Source organism: Penicillium maclennaniae (genome assembly GCF_028827695.1).
Source record: "Penicillium maclennaniae strain IBT 15551 chromosome Unknown utg000004l:1.0-3007600.0:1.0-3009580.0, whole genome shotgun sequence".
NCBI lineage: Eukaryota > Fungi > Ascomycota > Eurotiomycetes > Eurotiales > Aspergillaceae > Penicillium > Penicillium maclennaniae.
The window spans coordinates 761480-775147 of NW_026623216.1; the positions used below are offsets into that span (position 1 = coordinate 761480).

A 13668-nucleotide genomic window follows, 5' to 3' on the forward strand; every position below is an offset into this window, starting at 1 on the left:
CTCAAAAGCCAGGAACCAGGAACCAGGAACTGGCCATTTGTTGCCTGGTATGAAGCGTCATCGACGCACTGCATATACTTTTACCGCGCATGCCATGTATAACTAGATTTTTACTGTACTGTCAATCAAATTTATCCACTGAGATTGGGCTCAAATTCCATAGCCCTGCCCGGGACTCCAAACGCCATGCCGTAATATAGCACCAACAGAAAATACTATCACATCTATCCCCTCGACCTGGGCGAGAAAGGTCAATTTCACTTCAAATTGAACTTCTGGCCTTGTACAACAGGCTGGTCCTTGGCTGATTTGCCAGACATACTCTTGCCGCACATCGGGCAGGCTAAGTAAACCATTAGCAAAGATCTCACGAAGATGACGAATCTTTGAGAAGGAACATACCATTCTTCTGATAAGCACATCGCTGGCAGTACTTCTTCCCAGCCTCCGTCTTCGTCTTACACGTCTCACAAGACGAAGCATAAGCCGCATAAGGATTCTTCGCCTTCGCGCTGAGAAGTTTGTTCTACATTTCTAAGTTAGCCATGTCCCCCGAATCAAAAGACAGCAGACAACATAAACAAGCAAAGAGACATACCTTGCCAATACCCGTGTTACCCAGAGTGGATTTGCCCTTCGCCGCACCAGCCGCCGAGGAACCGCCTAGCGTGGTAGACGGAGAGCCGTAGTACATATCATTCTTGCGCTTGACGCCCGGCGTGGCGAGCTCAGTGGACTTGAGCTTTTTCTGGCACTTGGCGCACACCATGGTTTTGAGAGATGTTGTTCTGGGGTTAGATGTTCGGGTGATGTTATCGCTTCGCCCGCCACCGCCTGCTTTGCCAAGACATTTTGCGGAGTGTAGATGGAATGACTTGGAAATGACTAGATCATGATTTTCTTTCGGTGGTCAAAGGCTTCTAGCTTGTGAGGTCTATGTATTTTGACTCTTTTACGCTCTTGCACAAAGAAAGAATGCAAAATCGGGATATCGCAACCGGGTATCAATTCATTAGTACAACATCGTCCACTTCAAATCTGGGATATTACTTGAAAAGAATATACAGTCGCGTGATAGAATTTCAACACAGAGCACATGAAAGGTGAATCGCAAAGCTACTTCGCAAATAGCTTCATTGGCAATGGAAGTCGTAACTCTACCCCATCTCCGTCCACTCCTGCACTACCTCCTCGCTATGGCATCTGTTGCTGGGGTTGGTGCGCAGGCTGTTGATAAAACTGCTGACCCTGGGTCTGCTGCATATGCGGAGGATACTGCTGAGAGGACTGTGGGAAATGGGGATAAGTCGTATGTGCCGGGTACATCGGATAGCTTGCAGGCACAGCATATTGCGAAGGCACGGGCTTGTCATTTTCTCCGCCGACTTTGCTCCACTTCATGCAGCAGGTGAGAAGGCCCACGTAAATACCGACACAGCAGACGAACTGGAAGACAGTCTCGAGGGTTGGCAGATACAGCGGAGTATACCAGCGAGCCGGAAGCCAGTAATGCATGGCGAGGACCGCCCACATCATGTTTAGGGCGAACCAGAAGACGCTGCCAATTATGAGGGCGACAGCGGGCATCTGTATGCTGTTAATACGACGAAACTGGTCACGTTTGCAACTTTGATGTGGTGAACTCACTCTCGAGACAAAGCGATGGGTTCCAGCCTTGATCGTCGCAAAAATGGACCAGGCGAGGATTTCCAGTGAAAGTATCCAGAAAAAGATCGCTTGCGCACTTGCCACCTTATTGTAGATTGTTCCAAGATTATACAAGCTTGAGCCTTGCACGTACGCCACCCTGTATCCGACATACAAGGCCCACGAGGCAATAGCCAGCGCCACCGCGAAGGCCAGAGCGATCCCGTGGATGATGACAACGGCAGCGTATGGTCTTCCTGAGTCGGTCAGATGGTCGAGTAGCTTGTGTATGACGTTGTAGAAGACGAAGATGAGCATGCATTCGTTGAACGAGAGGAAGAAGTCATAGAGGAACAAGTCGATCAGATAGTACTGGGTGACTGTGACGCCAGCCAGGAAGAAAGACTCTTCAATGACAATCAAAACCATCGCACTGAAAATATTTCATTAGCGCTTGTCGCTATGTCATGAGCGGTTTACATACATGAGCCAGGTAATCAGAGAAGTGAGCATGCCCTTCATCGCACCGCCATGGTTGCGGATCGTACATGCCCAGATAGTTCCGCAGATTAGGGCAGCCAGTGTCAGAACGCTGAACGCAAACTGGGCATAAAAGAGGGGCTTTGGCTGATCAAGCCTGTCTAATGAGAGTCGGTACTCCCTGTTCCACGCGTCCGCGCCACTGTAGGAGTAGCTGTAGCGAGCGAACAGCCCGTGCGGCGGCATGTTGAAGTGGGTCGACCAGTGCAGGAAGACAGTATTCTCGAAAGTGTCTCAGATTTCAATTTTAAAGAATGGTTATTGTGACTGCACAGGGTGTAGTAGAAGCAGGAGGTTGCGCAAAAGAGAAATATTCCAGGCGTGGCGAGTCATCAGGGCTGGTTTTAACTCTCATTTCCCCGGGCATCATGCCCAGAGCCTCTTAGACCCTTGGAAGAAGGCTAGCCAGTATAGGCCACTTTCTAACGGTTACTATTGGGTGTGAGCCTCGTTTAGAGCAATGCGAGGCGCCCGAGAGCTTGGCGTGCAGTTCGTGGCTTTGGCCCCTTTTTTTTTTGTGTGTGTGTGTGTGTGTGTGTGTGTGTGTGTGTGTGTGTGTGTGTGTGTGTGTGTGTGTATGTGAGAGAGAAGGCGATTATTTTTAGGCCCCGCGTGATATTTCTGAGGATGAGTGATCTGGGAAAGGATACATTTTATTCTACAGTGACCGATGGAATCGTCAGCTGGGGTCAAAGATCGAGTTAAGTGGCGCCTGTGCCAACGCATCCACGATCGTAGAGATGGTGGAGACACTATAATTAGCCACGCAATTTATCTCACCTCGAGAACATCCAAAATTCTCTACGAGTAGTCGAGGCAGGATGAACGCTTTTTATCAGTAGAGACACGGCACCTCCGGCCACTACACCTGCAAATTGCCAGATTCAGCCGATTGCAGGGCTGTGGCTTAGCACCACCGCCACCTGCAGCTGAGAAGCATCGAGTCCTCCCCGAGCTGTCAGGCCACACCACGCCCCGATCAGGGAAGATCCTGGAGTCAAACTCAGCTTGGGTTGATTCCCGTGTCCCAGTCGTCAACAGATATCCGAAGTATAATTGCGCTCGCCACTCGCACGTCCATCGTACAGCTGGAGCTTGAGTCCGACAAAGCTCCATTTCAGCTTTGGTTCCTTGCCTCCAGTTCCCGGTTCCCACGTTGCCCTAGGATCCACGACGTGATGGGTCCCCCTCGGATGCATGATGACCCGCCACTTGCAAACTGGCCCGCGCCATCAGTTGAGATTTTGGCGATCCTCAAGTCCAGGGCGGACTCCAAGTGCTCCCAATCGCTTGGGAGCCCGATAGTACGGGTGTCCCCAGGTGGTTCGGGCTTGAGTCTTGCTAGACTCCTTTCGGGCTCTCCCCTGAGCTCCCAGGGAGGGGGGGTTGGAAAGATATTATGTATAAATAGTGACTAGCCACAAATTAATTTCTTCGTCTCGGGGGGGGTCTCCAATTTGTTGTGATTTTTCCCTATCTGTTGTGTTCCTTCGATGCCCGCATGCGGCTGCTCATCCGCATAGCGCGCGCAGTTGACTTCATATCTCAACATTTGCCCCCGCAAAGAATCCAATTACCTTTTCGATTTGTTCGCCTCATTCTTTCCATGCTCTAGGCGAACGCTGTGGACCCTCTTTGTGTCTCTGACTTTCCCGTCTGAATCATCCGCACAGACTCGGTGGGATTACTTTACAGGAACGCGCAGTCCACCTGGAGGCATTGACTCAGCCTTGGACAGTCAGCACGATCCGTGCCAATTCTCTATAAAAGCACAAGAAAGCCCCAGGAGCTGTGAGGCGCCCTTCACAAAACAACAAGAAACAAGCATCACATTCAATATGCCTCCAGACGGTTCCTCCTTTACAGCCTTGAACCTACCACCAGAGTTCAGTCTACCGCAATGCATGGAATACTTCACTCTAACTGCGGGGCCGAACACTGATCTATGGCGGAAGCCCCCAAATGGCGATACCTCGACCGCGCCGATCGTGTTCACTTCCCTACGACACCCGTTCGTCGTAGCCGAAGTCACCGTCAGCGCCGACTGGGAAATGGAATGGGACCAAGGCGGCCTGGTCATCTACGCCGGCGCAGCACCGCAGTCCTTCTCGGGAGCCCCGGCAAGCACCACGAGCCGCCGATCAGGCGCCCGGCCACCGTGCAAATGGGTCAAAGCCGGCATGGAGTTTTCATCCGGCACCGTCAATGCATCCTCCACGAGCGCGACAGCCGATGGCGCCGACTGGTGCGTGTCTCCTGTTCAATCGGCCGAAGGATCTCGTGTTCAGTCTCTGCGCATCAAACTCGAGCGTATCGGTCATGCACTCTGGGTTTGGTATCAAGTTCCTTCTGTTTCGCCGTTTGCGCGGAGTCCGGGGGCCGTGGGTTCGACGTGGACGAAGCTGCGGGAAGTCAATTGGTTCTTTTACGGCGTTGAGGATAAGTTTGTTCATGTGGGGATGTATGCGAGTCGGCCTATGAATTTAGGTCGCGGGCAGACTATGTTCGACGCGATGAATGGGCTGAGTCTGGATAGTTCGTTAGCGGCTGGATCCGCGGACGGGCTGGTTGTGGAGTTTGAAGATCTGGAAATCTTTTAACGTGCTGTTCCCCCTTTTTGGGGGCAAAGCCAGTCTCTTCGGTTCTTGTCTCTATCTGGAACTTGGTTCTTGTCTTTTCTATCTGGGTTTTCCTATTCCCATGTCATGATACCTATTTTCCCCCACTGCGTTTTGAGCCAGCGAGTCTTGTGGCATGATCGGAGTCGAATTTGCTGGTGTCTGGATACTTACTTGTTCCCTATGTGTTAACCTTAATGACCTTCATTCTGCTGATCTTGAATATTGGATTCAACTGTTTATTGAGTTCAATAGTTGCCGTGGATGTGTGGCTGATGTAGTGCACTGCAATTGAACGTTCCGGATTGCGGAAGCCGTAGCCCCTGGATAGTTGGCACTAAATAAGGCTGCAGCCTTGCCCGCAACGTTGAATGTTATTCGCTGTTTAAGAATAATTTGAGTCTTTCAAATAAGTATGATTCTCTCGTTCTGAGACCTTTCCATGCATACATTCAGCGCTATGTCTTTGAATCAATGTATGTCAGATAACGTGCTGGTCGCACAATATATACTTGTCCCATGCAAACCCTCTGATCTATTAGCTCAAGGACGCCTCGTATCGCATACACGAACCACACCTAAAATTTGACAGAGGGCAATAGCTAAAATGATTCCCAAGGTCGGGAGTATTTGGCCTTCGTGATTGTGAGATGTATGCACAAACGAGCAAACGGTCTCCAAGCTCTCCATTTGATCTCTAGACAGGTCAAAGGATGACCCAGGACCTCGTTCAAGCAGACTCATCAGCTCAAAGACCTCGACAGACATAGCAAACACTAATTTTGACCGAAAGAGACACCAGTGATCGTTGATGTAATGACACATGGTATGGTACCTTTGACTGTTTGCGTCAAGACATCCAACTCTTTCGCCAACCTCTGGGTAGCCGACACCGGCTATTACAGCCACAGTCACATCGGATAAGAATCCCAGAGCTGGAAAATTGATCACTTCATCTACCTGCAACACAGGAAGGCACTCTGCAAATATATAGGCATATGAGATCATATAACGACTTGGATCTCCTTGCTATTGCAGCTGAGTCAGCCGGCCCATGCGGGAACGCGCTACCCGAGGTCCCGGAGCTAGTGCAGGCTCTGCGCTTGGGGATGCCGGGGATATCGAGCTCAAGGGGCCGCTTCGTTAGCTGATATAATATCAATCAAGCTAGCTCAATCGACTCACTGAGATGAGTGGATTCATCTGGCCCAGCATTGACCGCCAATCGATGGTGGCTGTAAAGTTGTCGATGGGCAAAGACTACGCGTGGCAAACCCGGAGAGACGGGGGACTCATCAAAACTCGGAGCCAGGGCGACTCCCCAGATTCAGCAGGAGCTGTTGGTGATGATGGAGCTCAGAGCTCCAGTTCATGGAGTGCCTGAGACCAAGTCCAGAATCCAATAGCTGGGGGATGCCATCGCTACTGCAAGATGGCCCCCATCTACGAGAGAAATGCTCAAGAGGCAAAAAAGATGCAGGGGGAGCAATTAGGAATTTGGTGATACAGCCGGAGGACTCAACACACAGAGTTTTGGTTTGGCTCTTGGAAGTTGGGATAGGTAGGCCATATTGACTCTATATGTACAGAAAGGAAAAGTTGTAGATGACGCTGAAAAGTAGTACATGGTAATACATCACGACCAAATACCCTCCCCGGCGGACAAAAGAAAAAAAAAAGATCTTTTTTCTATTTGTTCCTTCAAAGCCCTTGGATCAAACGCTTAGACGTACTTGCACATCATGGCAACCATGAGATCGAAGAGACCCATGGCCTCGACGAAGGCGAAACCCAGAATGGCGTAGGAGAAGAGCTGGCCACGGAGAGCAGGGTTGCGGGAGACGGACATCAGGAGAGCGGCGAAGACGAGACCGATACCGATACCGGCACCACCGAGACCGATGGCGGCGGAACCCATACCCAGGTTCTTGGAGACCTCAACCATGGCGGTGGCGACCTCGGAGGAGTACTGGCGGCGGGCAGCGGACTGGAAGGCCTGGCGGGCGTTGGCCTGGAGAACGGTGGGAGCGGCGACGCGCTTGGGGGCACCGAAGGTGGCAGCGGGAGCCTTCTGGGTGAAGGTGCGCTTGGTGGCAGCGTTGAGCTGGAAGCGGGCGGCAGGGCGGGCGACCTTGGAGGTCTGGGCCATGGTGGAAGCCAGGCGCTGAGTGAAGACACGGGAGGCCATTGTGATGGTTTTTGGAGAGGAGTTTGGGAGGGTTGGTTATGGGGATGGATAGGGAACTTTTCAGGGAGAAAAAGCTGGGAAACTACGGAAGAAGGTCGTCCCAGGACATAAATACTCTACGGCACAATTTTCGCCCGTCCGCCTCCCGGTCGAGGCTAGTGCGCGCGTGAAAAAAGCCCTACTCTGTGCGGACGCCGGAGTATTTCACTCGCAAATCCCCTTTACATGGAATGCATACCTTGTATTTCACCAATCTTTCATTTCTTACCGGTATTGCAGGCTGGACTCGGGTTCGCTCGGGTCGACGCCTCTGTTCGTGGATCCACTTGGATACTCGTCTTTCAGAAAGCAAATAAATTACACCTAGCTGATTTTCCCCTGCATCAATGTTTCAATTCTGTGAGGTGATCAATAGGAGTGATCCGGATTTTTCCAGTTAGGGGGGGGAAAGGGAAGGGGAAGGGGGGAGTGGGAATGAGCAGAAAGCTCCGAGTAAGCCGTCCCCAATTTCTTTTCCACCCTTTTTCCTGCAATGGATCGTCATATTCCGATTGAGTGGAAGTGGGTCTCAGATCCACCGGATCCACATCCGGATCACCAATCATAATGGTATCGGCACTCCCAAACAGACGCTAGGTGTCCAGAATCCATCCCGGCGTCGTCCCAAACCGGGCCGACTCGGATTCCAGGTCCACCACATACGGCATCACTGGGCAACCATTGTTCCCCGGGAGCCACTTAGTCGGGGCAAAGGAGGGTCAAGTGGATATTACCACTCGCCCTTTCCTCGGGAACCAGCTTCACCGAGTGGTCTAATTGGGAACACGTAATTTAGACAGACCGAATCTTACCTTCTTCGGACTACATGCTTGCTCGGCTCGTCACTTTTCCCAGCCGTCATGCGCTGGCGCTGCCATGGGCCCAGAGGATGCCTTTATAGGTTTCCCGCAAAAGGAAGAAAAAAATAAAATAAAAAATTTGGGGAGAAATAACAATAAATGAATACGGATTCCAAGATTCCAGTCCACCTTCTCGGCCTCCACCCTGTGGATTCCCGGGTCCGCCAAAGCCGGATCACAATATATACCTATCCGGGAACCCCCGGCCAAGGAACCGCGGAAAAACTAAGACGCCTATAATAAAGGGCTCTTTTCGTAGATGCAGTTTGATGCCTTGAGGATGCATCGGAGCACCCCCCTATCCTCCCATGCGAAGGCTTATAGAACATCGCACAGGGATCCGGAGGCTCTGAGAGGCTCATTCCGGGAGAAATCGAACTGCTGCAGCCGGATCTTGGCGGACCCACATAAGCTCTATCGGGATTGCCGGTACCGTCAACGCCCTTGCAGTAATCCTACGTCCAACGACATTAAGTGAAAAGAAAATCATGGAGAAAAGAGAAAAATTACAGCTTCAAAATGAGTGGCAGCTTGCCAGGGACATCCGGTTGCTTTTATGATGATGGAAGTGGTGGATGTTTGCCCCAGTGGACGTGAGGATGATCCAGGGGCCGTGTATCGGGTGTTTTAGGGAACGTGTAAAGTTACAATACGGTATCCATCGATCCGACTCATCGAGGCATCATCGACCAGAGACCCGCTGTGTGAGGTCATGCTGGAAATACTTGGCGAAGGACAGCTGGCCACTTGCCTCGTATCTAGCCAATTGAGGGGATCATCTCTGTGATATATATGCGCGGAAACTACACCCATGCAGATGCAGGGGGGGCTGCGGGCAAACATCTGTTGAGTTGTTGCATAGCAACAGCTGTCTCTCAACGAGATGGACGGGCCTACGGATACCTATAGCCGGAAATCACCTATCCCAGGCTTTTGTCCAGGTGATGAATCCACTCGACGGGGGCAGTGGAACCCATCAATACAGGGGAGGCTGGTATCAGCTGTGTTTACAGGTACCGACACAGCTGAATTTCACGAGACGCGTCGCGGCAGAAACCAGTCGATTCAGGGTAATTTCCATCCGAAGCTTCGCTGGGGTTGTTTGTATTGTTGGTGTTGGTTCTGGGTTGAGCTGGTTCAAAAGGGTAACGGCTCTCGAAGGGACTAAGCTTCCACGAGAAAGCCAACGAGTTGGCATGCTGAGCACATAGCTACTGTAGATCCAGGTATCGTCGGGAAAGGGATGGGGCATACTTAGATGTACATGCTTGCAGCGGAAGTGTTGAAGCTGAAGATTAAAGCCAGATCTCCCATGGATGCTCGATGCTCGATGCTCGATGCTCAATGCTCGATTCTCGATTCTCGATTCTCGACTCAAGGAGATCCGGACCCATCGGCTGCCTGGGGCCAACATCTGTCGTGCCCTACGATGAAAGCCACAACGGGGGGGCTTTCTCCAGGTACAACACTAGTATCGGTGCCACACACATTCTCGATGAGCTTTCCCCAGCTTTCCTTGAGATCCACTCCCTTGCTACACCTGGCATAGCGTGCTTTGGTTAATTTTTTTTGACATTTGTGCGATCATTCTTATCTAATGAACAGAATCGGAGTACGGCCACATGTTGATTGACGGACCCACGCAGCCAAGCTTTTGTAGGTGTACGTGACAAATTTCAATTGTGTGGAAATAGATCTAGAGCTGGAGACATCCCTGGCCTGGCACGGTGAATAACTTATAGCAAGATCAACCGACGATGGACGACTCATGGAGGTAGTTGCCATAGAAAATCAAGGTCCAAATCAACACCATCCATGCGAACCCCAAAATCTCCCTCGTGAGGGCCAAAAGGCGCCATAGACGGATCAAAAGGTAATGATAGCCAATCGTTGAAATCAAAATTGGAGAAAGTGTCTGAGCTTACTTCGTTGTCCGTGCTTTGTTGATGAACAAGCTGCGCATGTAGCGGCGTTGTTTCGGGCAGCTGTATTGTATGATCACTCGAATGGGGTTTCTGGAGAGAGGCAGTCTGATGCGAGGAAACCAGACTTCTCCGGAGTTTTGAGGCCTGAATCTTGAGTAAGGTAGCGTACTGGGCCTTCAAATGGACATCGTCCTGGTTATCGTCCTGGAGAGCGCTAATAGCTCGATCGAGTATTTGCAAAGCCTCTTGCAGCTTGCTATTGCGAACTCCCAATGCCAAAGCTTTCATCAAGAATATAGAAGAGCTGATTGTGCGAAACAGGAGCCTCATGGGTGAGTAGTGTAAGGAACCCGCTGTTCCCAGCGCGGCCACTTTTTCCAATGTCTGACAGCATCCATCGATCACCTCTTCAATGAAGCCATACTCTCGGACGGTCATATTTGTCTGTCGTGCTTTCTCGATGAAGGGGTAATCAATTGTCGAGCCGCTATGCAAATTGGTTTGCTCCAGAACCTTTTGCACAATGTTCTGCATGCCAACCGAGTTAATCAGAATACGGAGGTGCTGATATTCTATGAAAAGAATTTCCATAAAAGGTGAATTTGCTATATTTGTAGTGAGATGGCGGCGATGCCAATCAGACAGTACCATTTGTTTTTCCTCCAGGAAGGAAACAAAGCGTCTCGGAGACCGGGTCCCTAAAGTCAGATTCATCAGAGGAGAGAGCTCAGCCAAAGTTCTACATGTCAATCTCGTGAGTTCAATCCAAGATTCCATGAAGCGAACCCATATCTGATCCTTCGGACCTAGTAATGGCGAGTCAGGAAGCGAGACCTCTGCCTCGGGCGAAATGGGCGATGTACATCCGATGCGAGTGGACAAGACATTGAATTAGACAAACAACAAGCTTGGAAGACGTTGGCGACGCACCTCAAGGTGCTCCAGATAGATTGCTGCGTCTAACCGAGCAAGGTCGTCTGGCTTCGGTGTCTGTTTGGTGGGGTCAAAGCCGCCTAGTTCGTGTGCAAGAGCCAAAGCGGAGCTGAGAACCATCCAAGACATTCGCTCAAACCGCTTTGTCGGTTCCACGACATCTTCTCTCCATCTATCAGATACAGGTGAGTCCTCAGTCGGCAAAGGTGGGTCTCGGGCATCAAGATGTGACATGAGGAAGTCAGAATCCCAACCATCGGCTTCCGGGGGGTATTGTAGTGCTCGCGGATGCCATTCGGAAAGCAATATCAATGCTTCAATGCTTCCAATATTCCGTGTCTTGGCTTTTGAGATCTTTTCCTGACCAAGGCTCAGGCGAAGAAGTAGATGTTGACAATGTTGCCACAGGCGCTGATGGATGAAGAAGGCTCGAGAGGAACTGCCGACCCCCGGTAGTGTATGATAGCGTGAGGAGATCATTAAGATTACACAACTGAGCATGGGTTCTTGAGTGACAAGGTAGAACTGATTCTCATGGGAAGCATAGAAGTCGGTCAGGATGGGAGAGAGCGGACTGAGATTTGCGAAAAAACTACCGGAGCAAGATGAGTCTGAGACATTATGGTTCATAGCAGAGCGATCACAAGGGGACGGTTGACTTACAGGTCAACAAGTTTCATGGCTTCCTTAGCTGTGAACCAGCCCATTTTCACGAAACGATGAGCATTCCAGATTTGGACAGTGTCCGTCTCATTGAGCGTCTGCGATATGTGCGTATGATGTAGTCCGCGTTCGGCCGGTGCATCTTGTGGTTCCTCGCGAAGTGCTGCTTCGAAGAGAGTATTCATAGCATCTTTGTTATTAGATACGACTCTCTGCAACATTGACGCAGGTAAACCCTCATCCTGGGTCTCGGATTGGGGAAGGGAAGCCGACTGTGAGCTGCTATTGCCAATCAGCACACGCTAATCAAGCGCAATGAATTTCTAATTCACCTCGGTATTCTGCTCTTCGATATCTGTGATCTTCGGAGAGGCTGTGAGTCTTCGCCATTCCTTGAAGGTCGAGACCACGGTTTCTTGGAGCTGAAGACGCAATTGAGTTGCTGTCTGCTGCATCGGACGCATTTGTCGCCCTCCCCCGGCAGGCACTTCACCTTTCGTCGAGCGCATGGAATGCACGCCTTGTACGCACGCTGAAAGTCATGATTGATCACAGCTCTACTGCGTGGCGGCCGTTTTTCCATGACGGCGCAACAGATGGAAGATGATATGCGGGGTGCGGCCTTTTCAAATATCCGCGGTGGGTCTGGTCCTCTCCGATGACATTACACAAGTCATATGCACAACGGCCATGCTTACCACTGTCCTATGGCTTCTCAAATCCGGGAAATACAGAAGCTTGAAGATTGTCGTTATGCATAAAGCTAGGATGGGTCAGGCATACGTAATGTTGTAGCGGTGATCACCGATCTCTAATGTCACCGGCTCAATTCAATATTCAAATTTGCTGTCATTCTACTGTAGCGAAATGAAACTGACATGAATAAGCTTGATCTGGCCCAACAGTATTCAATCTTGCAAGCCCGATCAAGTCAAGTCAAGTACCGGAAGTTGGGGTGATCGCCTCCCTCAGTCACATCGACTTTGTCGTTTTCATTGACTGGCCCGTAAAGACGATCCTTTCTTTTGTTCTCCAACGTTAAAGCAATGTGTAGTCCCATGGCCAAAATAGCAATGAGGCCAGTGAAAGCGCATCCAAGGGCGCACCCCGTAGTATACAATGGTGCATCGGCATCGGGAAAGACAGAGCTGCTGATTAGGCTAGAGCACTGTCCAAATGTGGCTAACAAAGCCAGACCAACGCCCTTCTTGCTGTCACCTCCTTGATTATTCAGTAGCCAGGTGATATTGATAGCGAGCGAAGGAAATATTCCACACGTCGCGAGCCAAACACCAGCATAGCGTGCGGCCGTCTTTGACTCATCTTGCACACAGGTCAAGATAAGGTAGCCGGCTGTACCCATTAAAGCAAAAAAGGTGACCACGTAGCCGCGATTTCCCCATCGATCAGACACTAGAGCAGCGGCAACGCAGCAAAGAAATGAAGCAAAATAAGGTGGTGCTGCCAGCCCTTGCGCATTCACTGAAGTATAGCCCATGGTCTCTAAGATCGTTGGTAGAAAGTTCGATAGACCTGACAAGGAATAGTTGCAGCAAAAATGAATGGCCATGTGGACGTAATTTTTGTAGTCGGTCAATCCTTGGAAGAATTGGCCCCATTGCATTTTCTCCTTTGCTGTTCTATCAACAATCTGGAGACGTTCGACGGCTTCGGTTTGCTCAGTCTCAGTGAGGAACTTGGCGGATCCTGGAGAGTCGGGAAGGAAGAGGAATACAACTACCGAGAAAAGAACCGTAGGAGCTCCCTCTGCGAGAAGTTAGCCCTGTAAACTCGAAGTGTAATGATCGATTCCGTTTACCAATGATAAACAGATACCGCCATGGCTCCAATGAGCCCTTGATCTGGGTGATGCCGAATGCGAGAGCTGATGCAAAGCAATTCGCGACCGGAGACATGCCCAGAAGCAGTGACAAGCGGAAACCTAGCTCTCGTCTTTGGTAAAACAGGGAAAGAAAGTAGGGTGCCCCACAGCCAAAGACAGCTTCAAAGATACCAAGTAAGCATCGACAAGCGACCAGCTGGGAAAAATTGTTCACTGCACCACTGCACATTGCGGCTGCACCCCAGCTTGAACAAGACTTTAGTATGAAAAGCCTCACAACATAACAATGGACAAACATACCAAATGCACAATGATGCGATGTACGCGTGCGCCGGGAGAATCTTCCACAAGACCACCGTCCATTCGAACACAATATAGCAGATGTAGAACGAGTACAGTACCCAGGACCACT

General features: G+C 50.5%; 7 protein-coding genes across 7 annotated transcripts; 1 reads left to right on the forward strand and 6 right to left on the reverse strand.

Moving 5' to 3' along the window:
* Nucleotides 1-257: 257 nt before the first annotated feature.
* On the reverse strand, nt 258-769 carry N7477_004469 (cysteine-rich PDZ-binding protein; the record flags this gene model as incomplete). Its single annotated transcript, XM_056966132.1, has 3 exons — nt 258-343; nt 403-526; nt 599-769. 3 exons carry the CDS (start codon nt 767-769, stop codon nt 258-260), a joined length of 381 nt encoding a protein of 126 aa, XP_056822913.1.
* A 425-nt stretch (nt 770-1194) lies between these two features.
* On the reverse strand, nt 1195-2373 carry N7477_004470 (uncharacterized protein; the record flags this gene model as incomplete). The annotated part of the gene is made up of 3 exons (XM_056966133.1): nt 1195-1587; nt 1648-2080; nt 2132-2373. 3 exons carry the CDS (start codon nt 2371-2373, stop codon nt 1195-1197), a joined length of 1068 nt encoding a protein of 355 aa, XP_056822914.1.
* A 1652-nt stretch (nt 2374-4025) lies between these two features.
* On the forward strand, nt 4026-4787 carry N7477_004471 (uncharacterized protein; the record flags this gene model as incomplete). The annotated part of the gene is made up of 1 exon (XM_056966134.1): nt 4026-4787. One exon carries the CDS (start codon nt 4026-4028, stop codon nt 4785-4787), a length of 762 nt encoding a protein of 253 aa, XP_056822915.1.
* A 1741-nt stretch (nt 4788-6528) lies between these two features.
* On the reverse strand, nt 6529-6993 carry N7477_004472 (ATP synthase subunit C family protein; the record flags this gene model as incomplete). Its single annotated transcript, XM_056966135.1, has 1 exon — nt 6529-6993. The coding sequence occupies one exon, from the start codon at nt 6991-6993 to the stop codon at nt 6529-6531; it is 465 nt and encodes a 154-aa protein (XP_056822916.1).
* Nucleotides 6994-9658: 2665 nt separating this feature from the next.
* On the reverse strand, nt 9659-10351 carry N7477_004473 (uncharacterized protein; the record flags this gene model as incomplete). The annotated part of the gene is made up of 1 exon (XM_056966136.1): nt 9659-10351. One exon carries the CDS (start codon nt 10349-10351, stop codon nt 9659-9661), a length of 693 nt encoding a protein of 230 aa, XP_056822917.1.
* Nucleotides 10352-10708: 357 nt separating this feature from the next.
* On the reverse strand, nt 10709-11230 carry N7477_004474 (uncharacterized protein; the record flags this gene model as incomplete). The annotated part of the gene is made up of 1 exon (XM_056966137.1): nt 10709-11230. One exon carries the CDS (start codon nt 11228-11230, stop codon nt 10709-10711), a length of 522 nt encoding a protein of 173 aa, XP_056822918.1.
* Nucleotides 11231-12344: 1114 nt separating this feature from the next.
* N7477_004475 (putative MFS transporter) lies at nt 12345-13329 on the reverse strand (the record flags this gene model as incomplete). The annotated part of the gene is made up of 2 exons (XM_056966138.1): nt 12345-13180; nt 13233-13329. 2 exons carry the CDS (start codon nt 13327-13329, stop codon nt 12345-12347), a joined length of 933 nt encoding a protein of 310 aa, XP_056822919.1.
* Between the last annotated feature and the right edge of the window lie 339 nt (nt 13330-13668).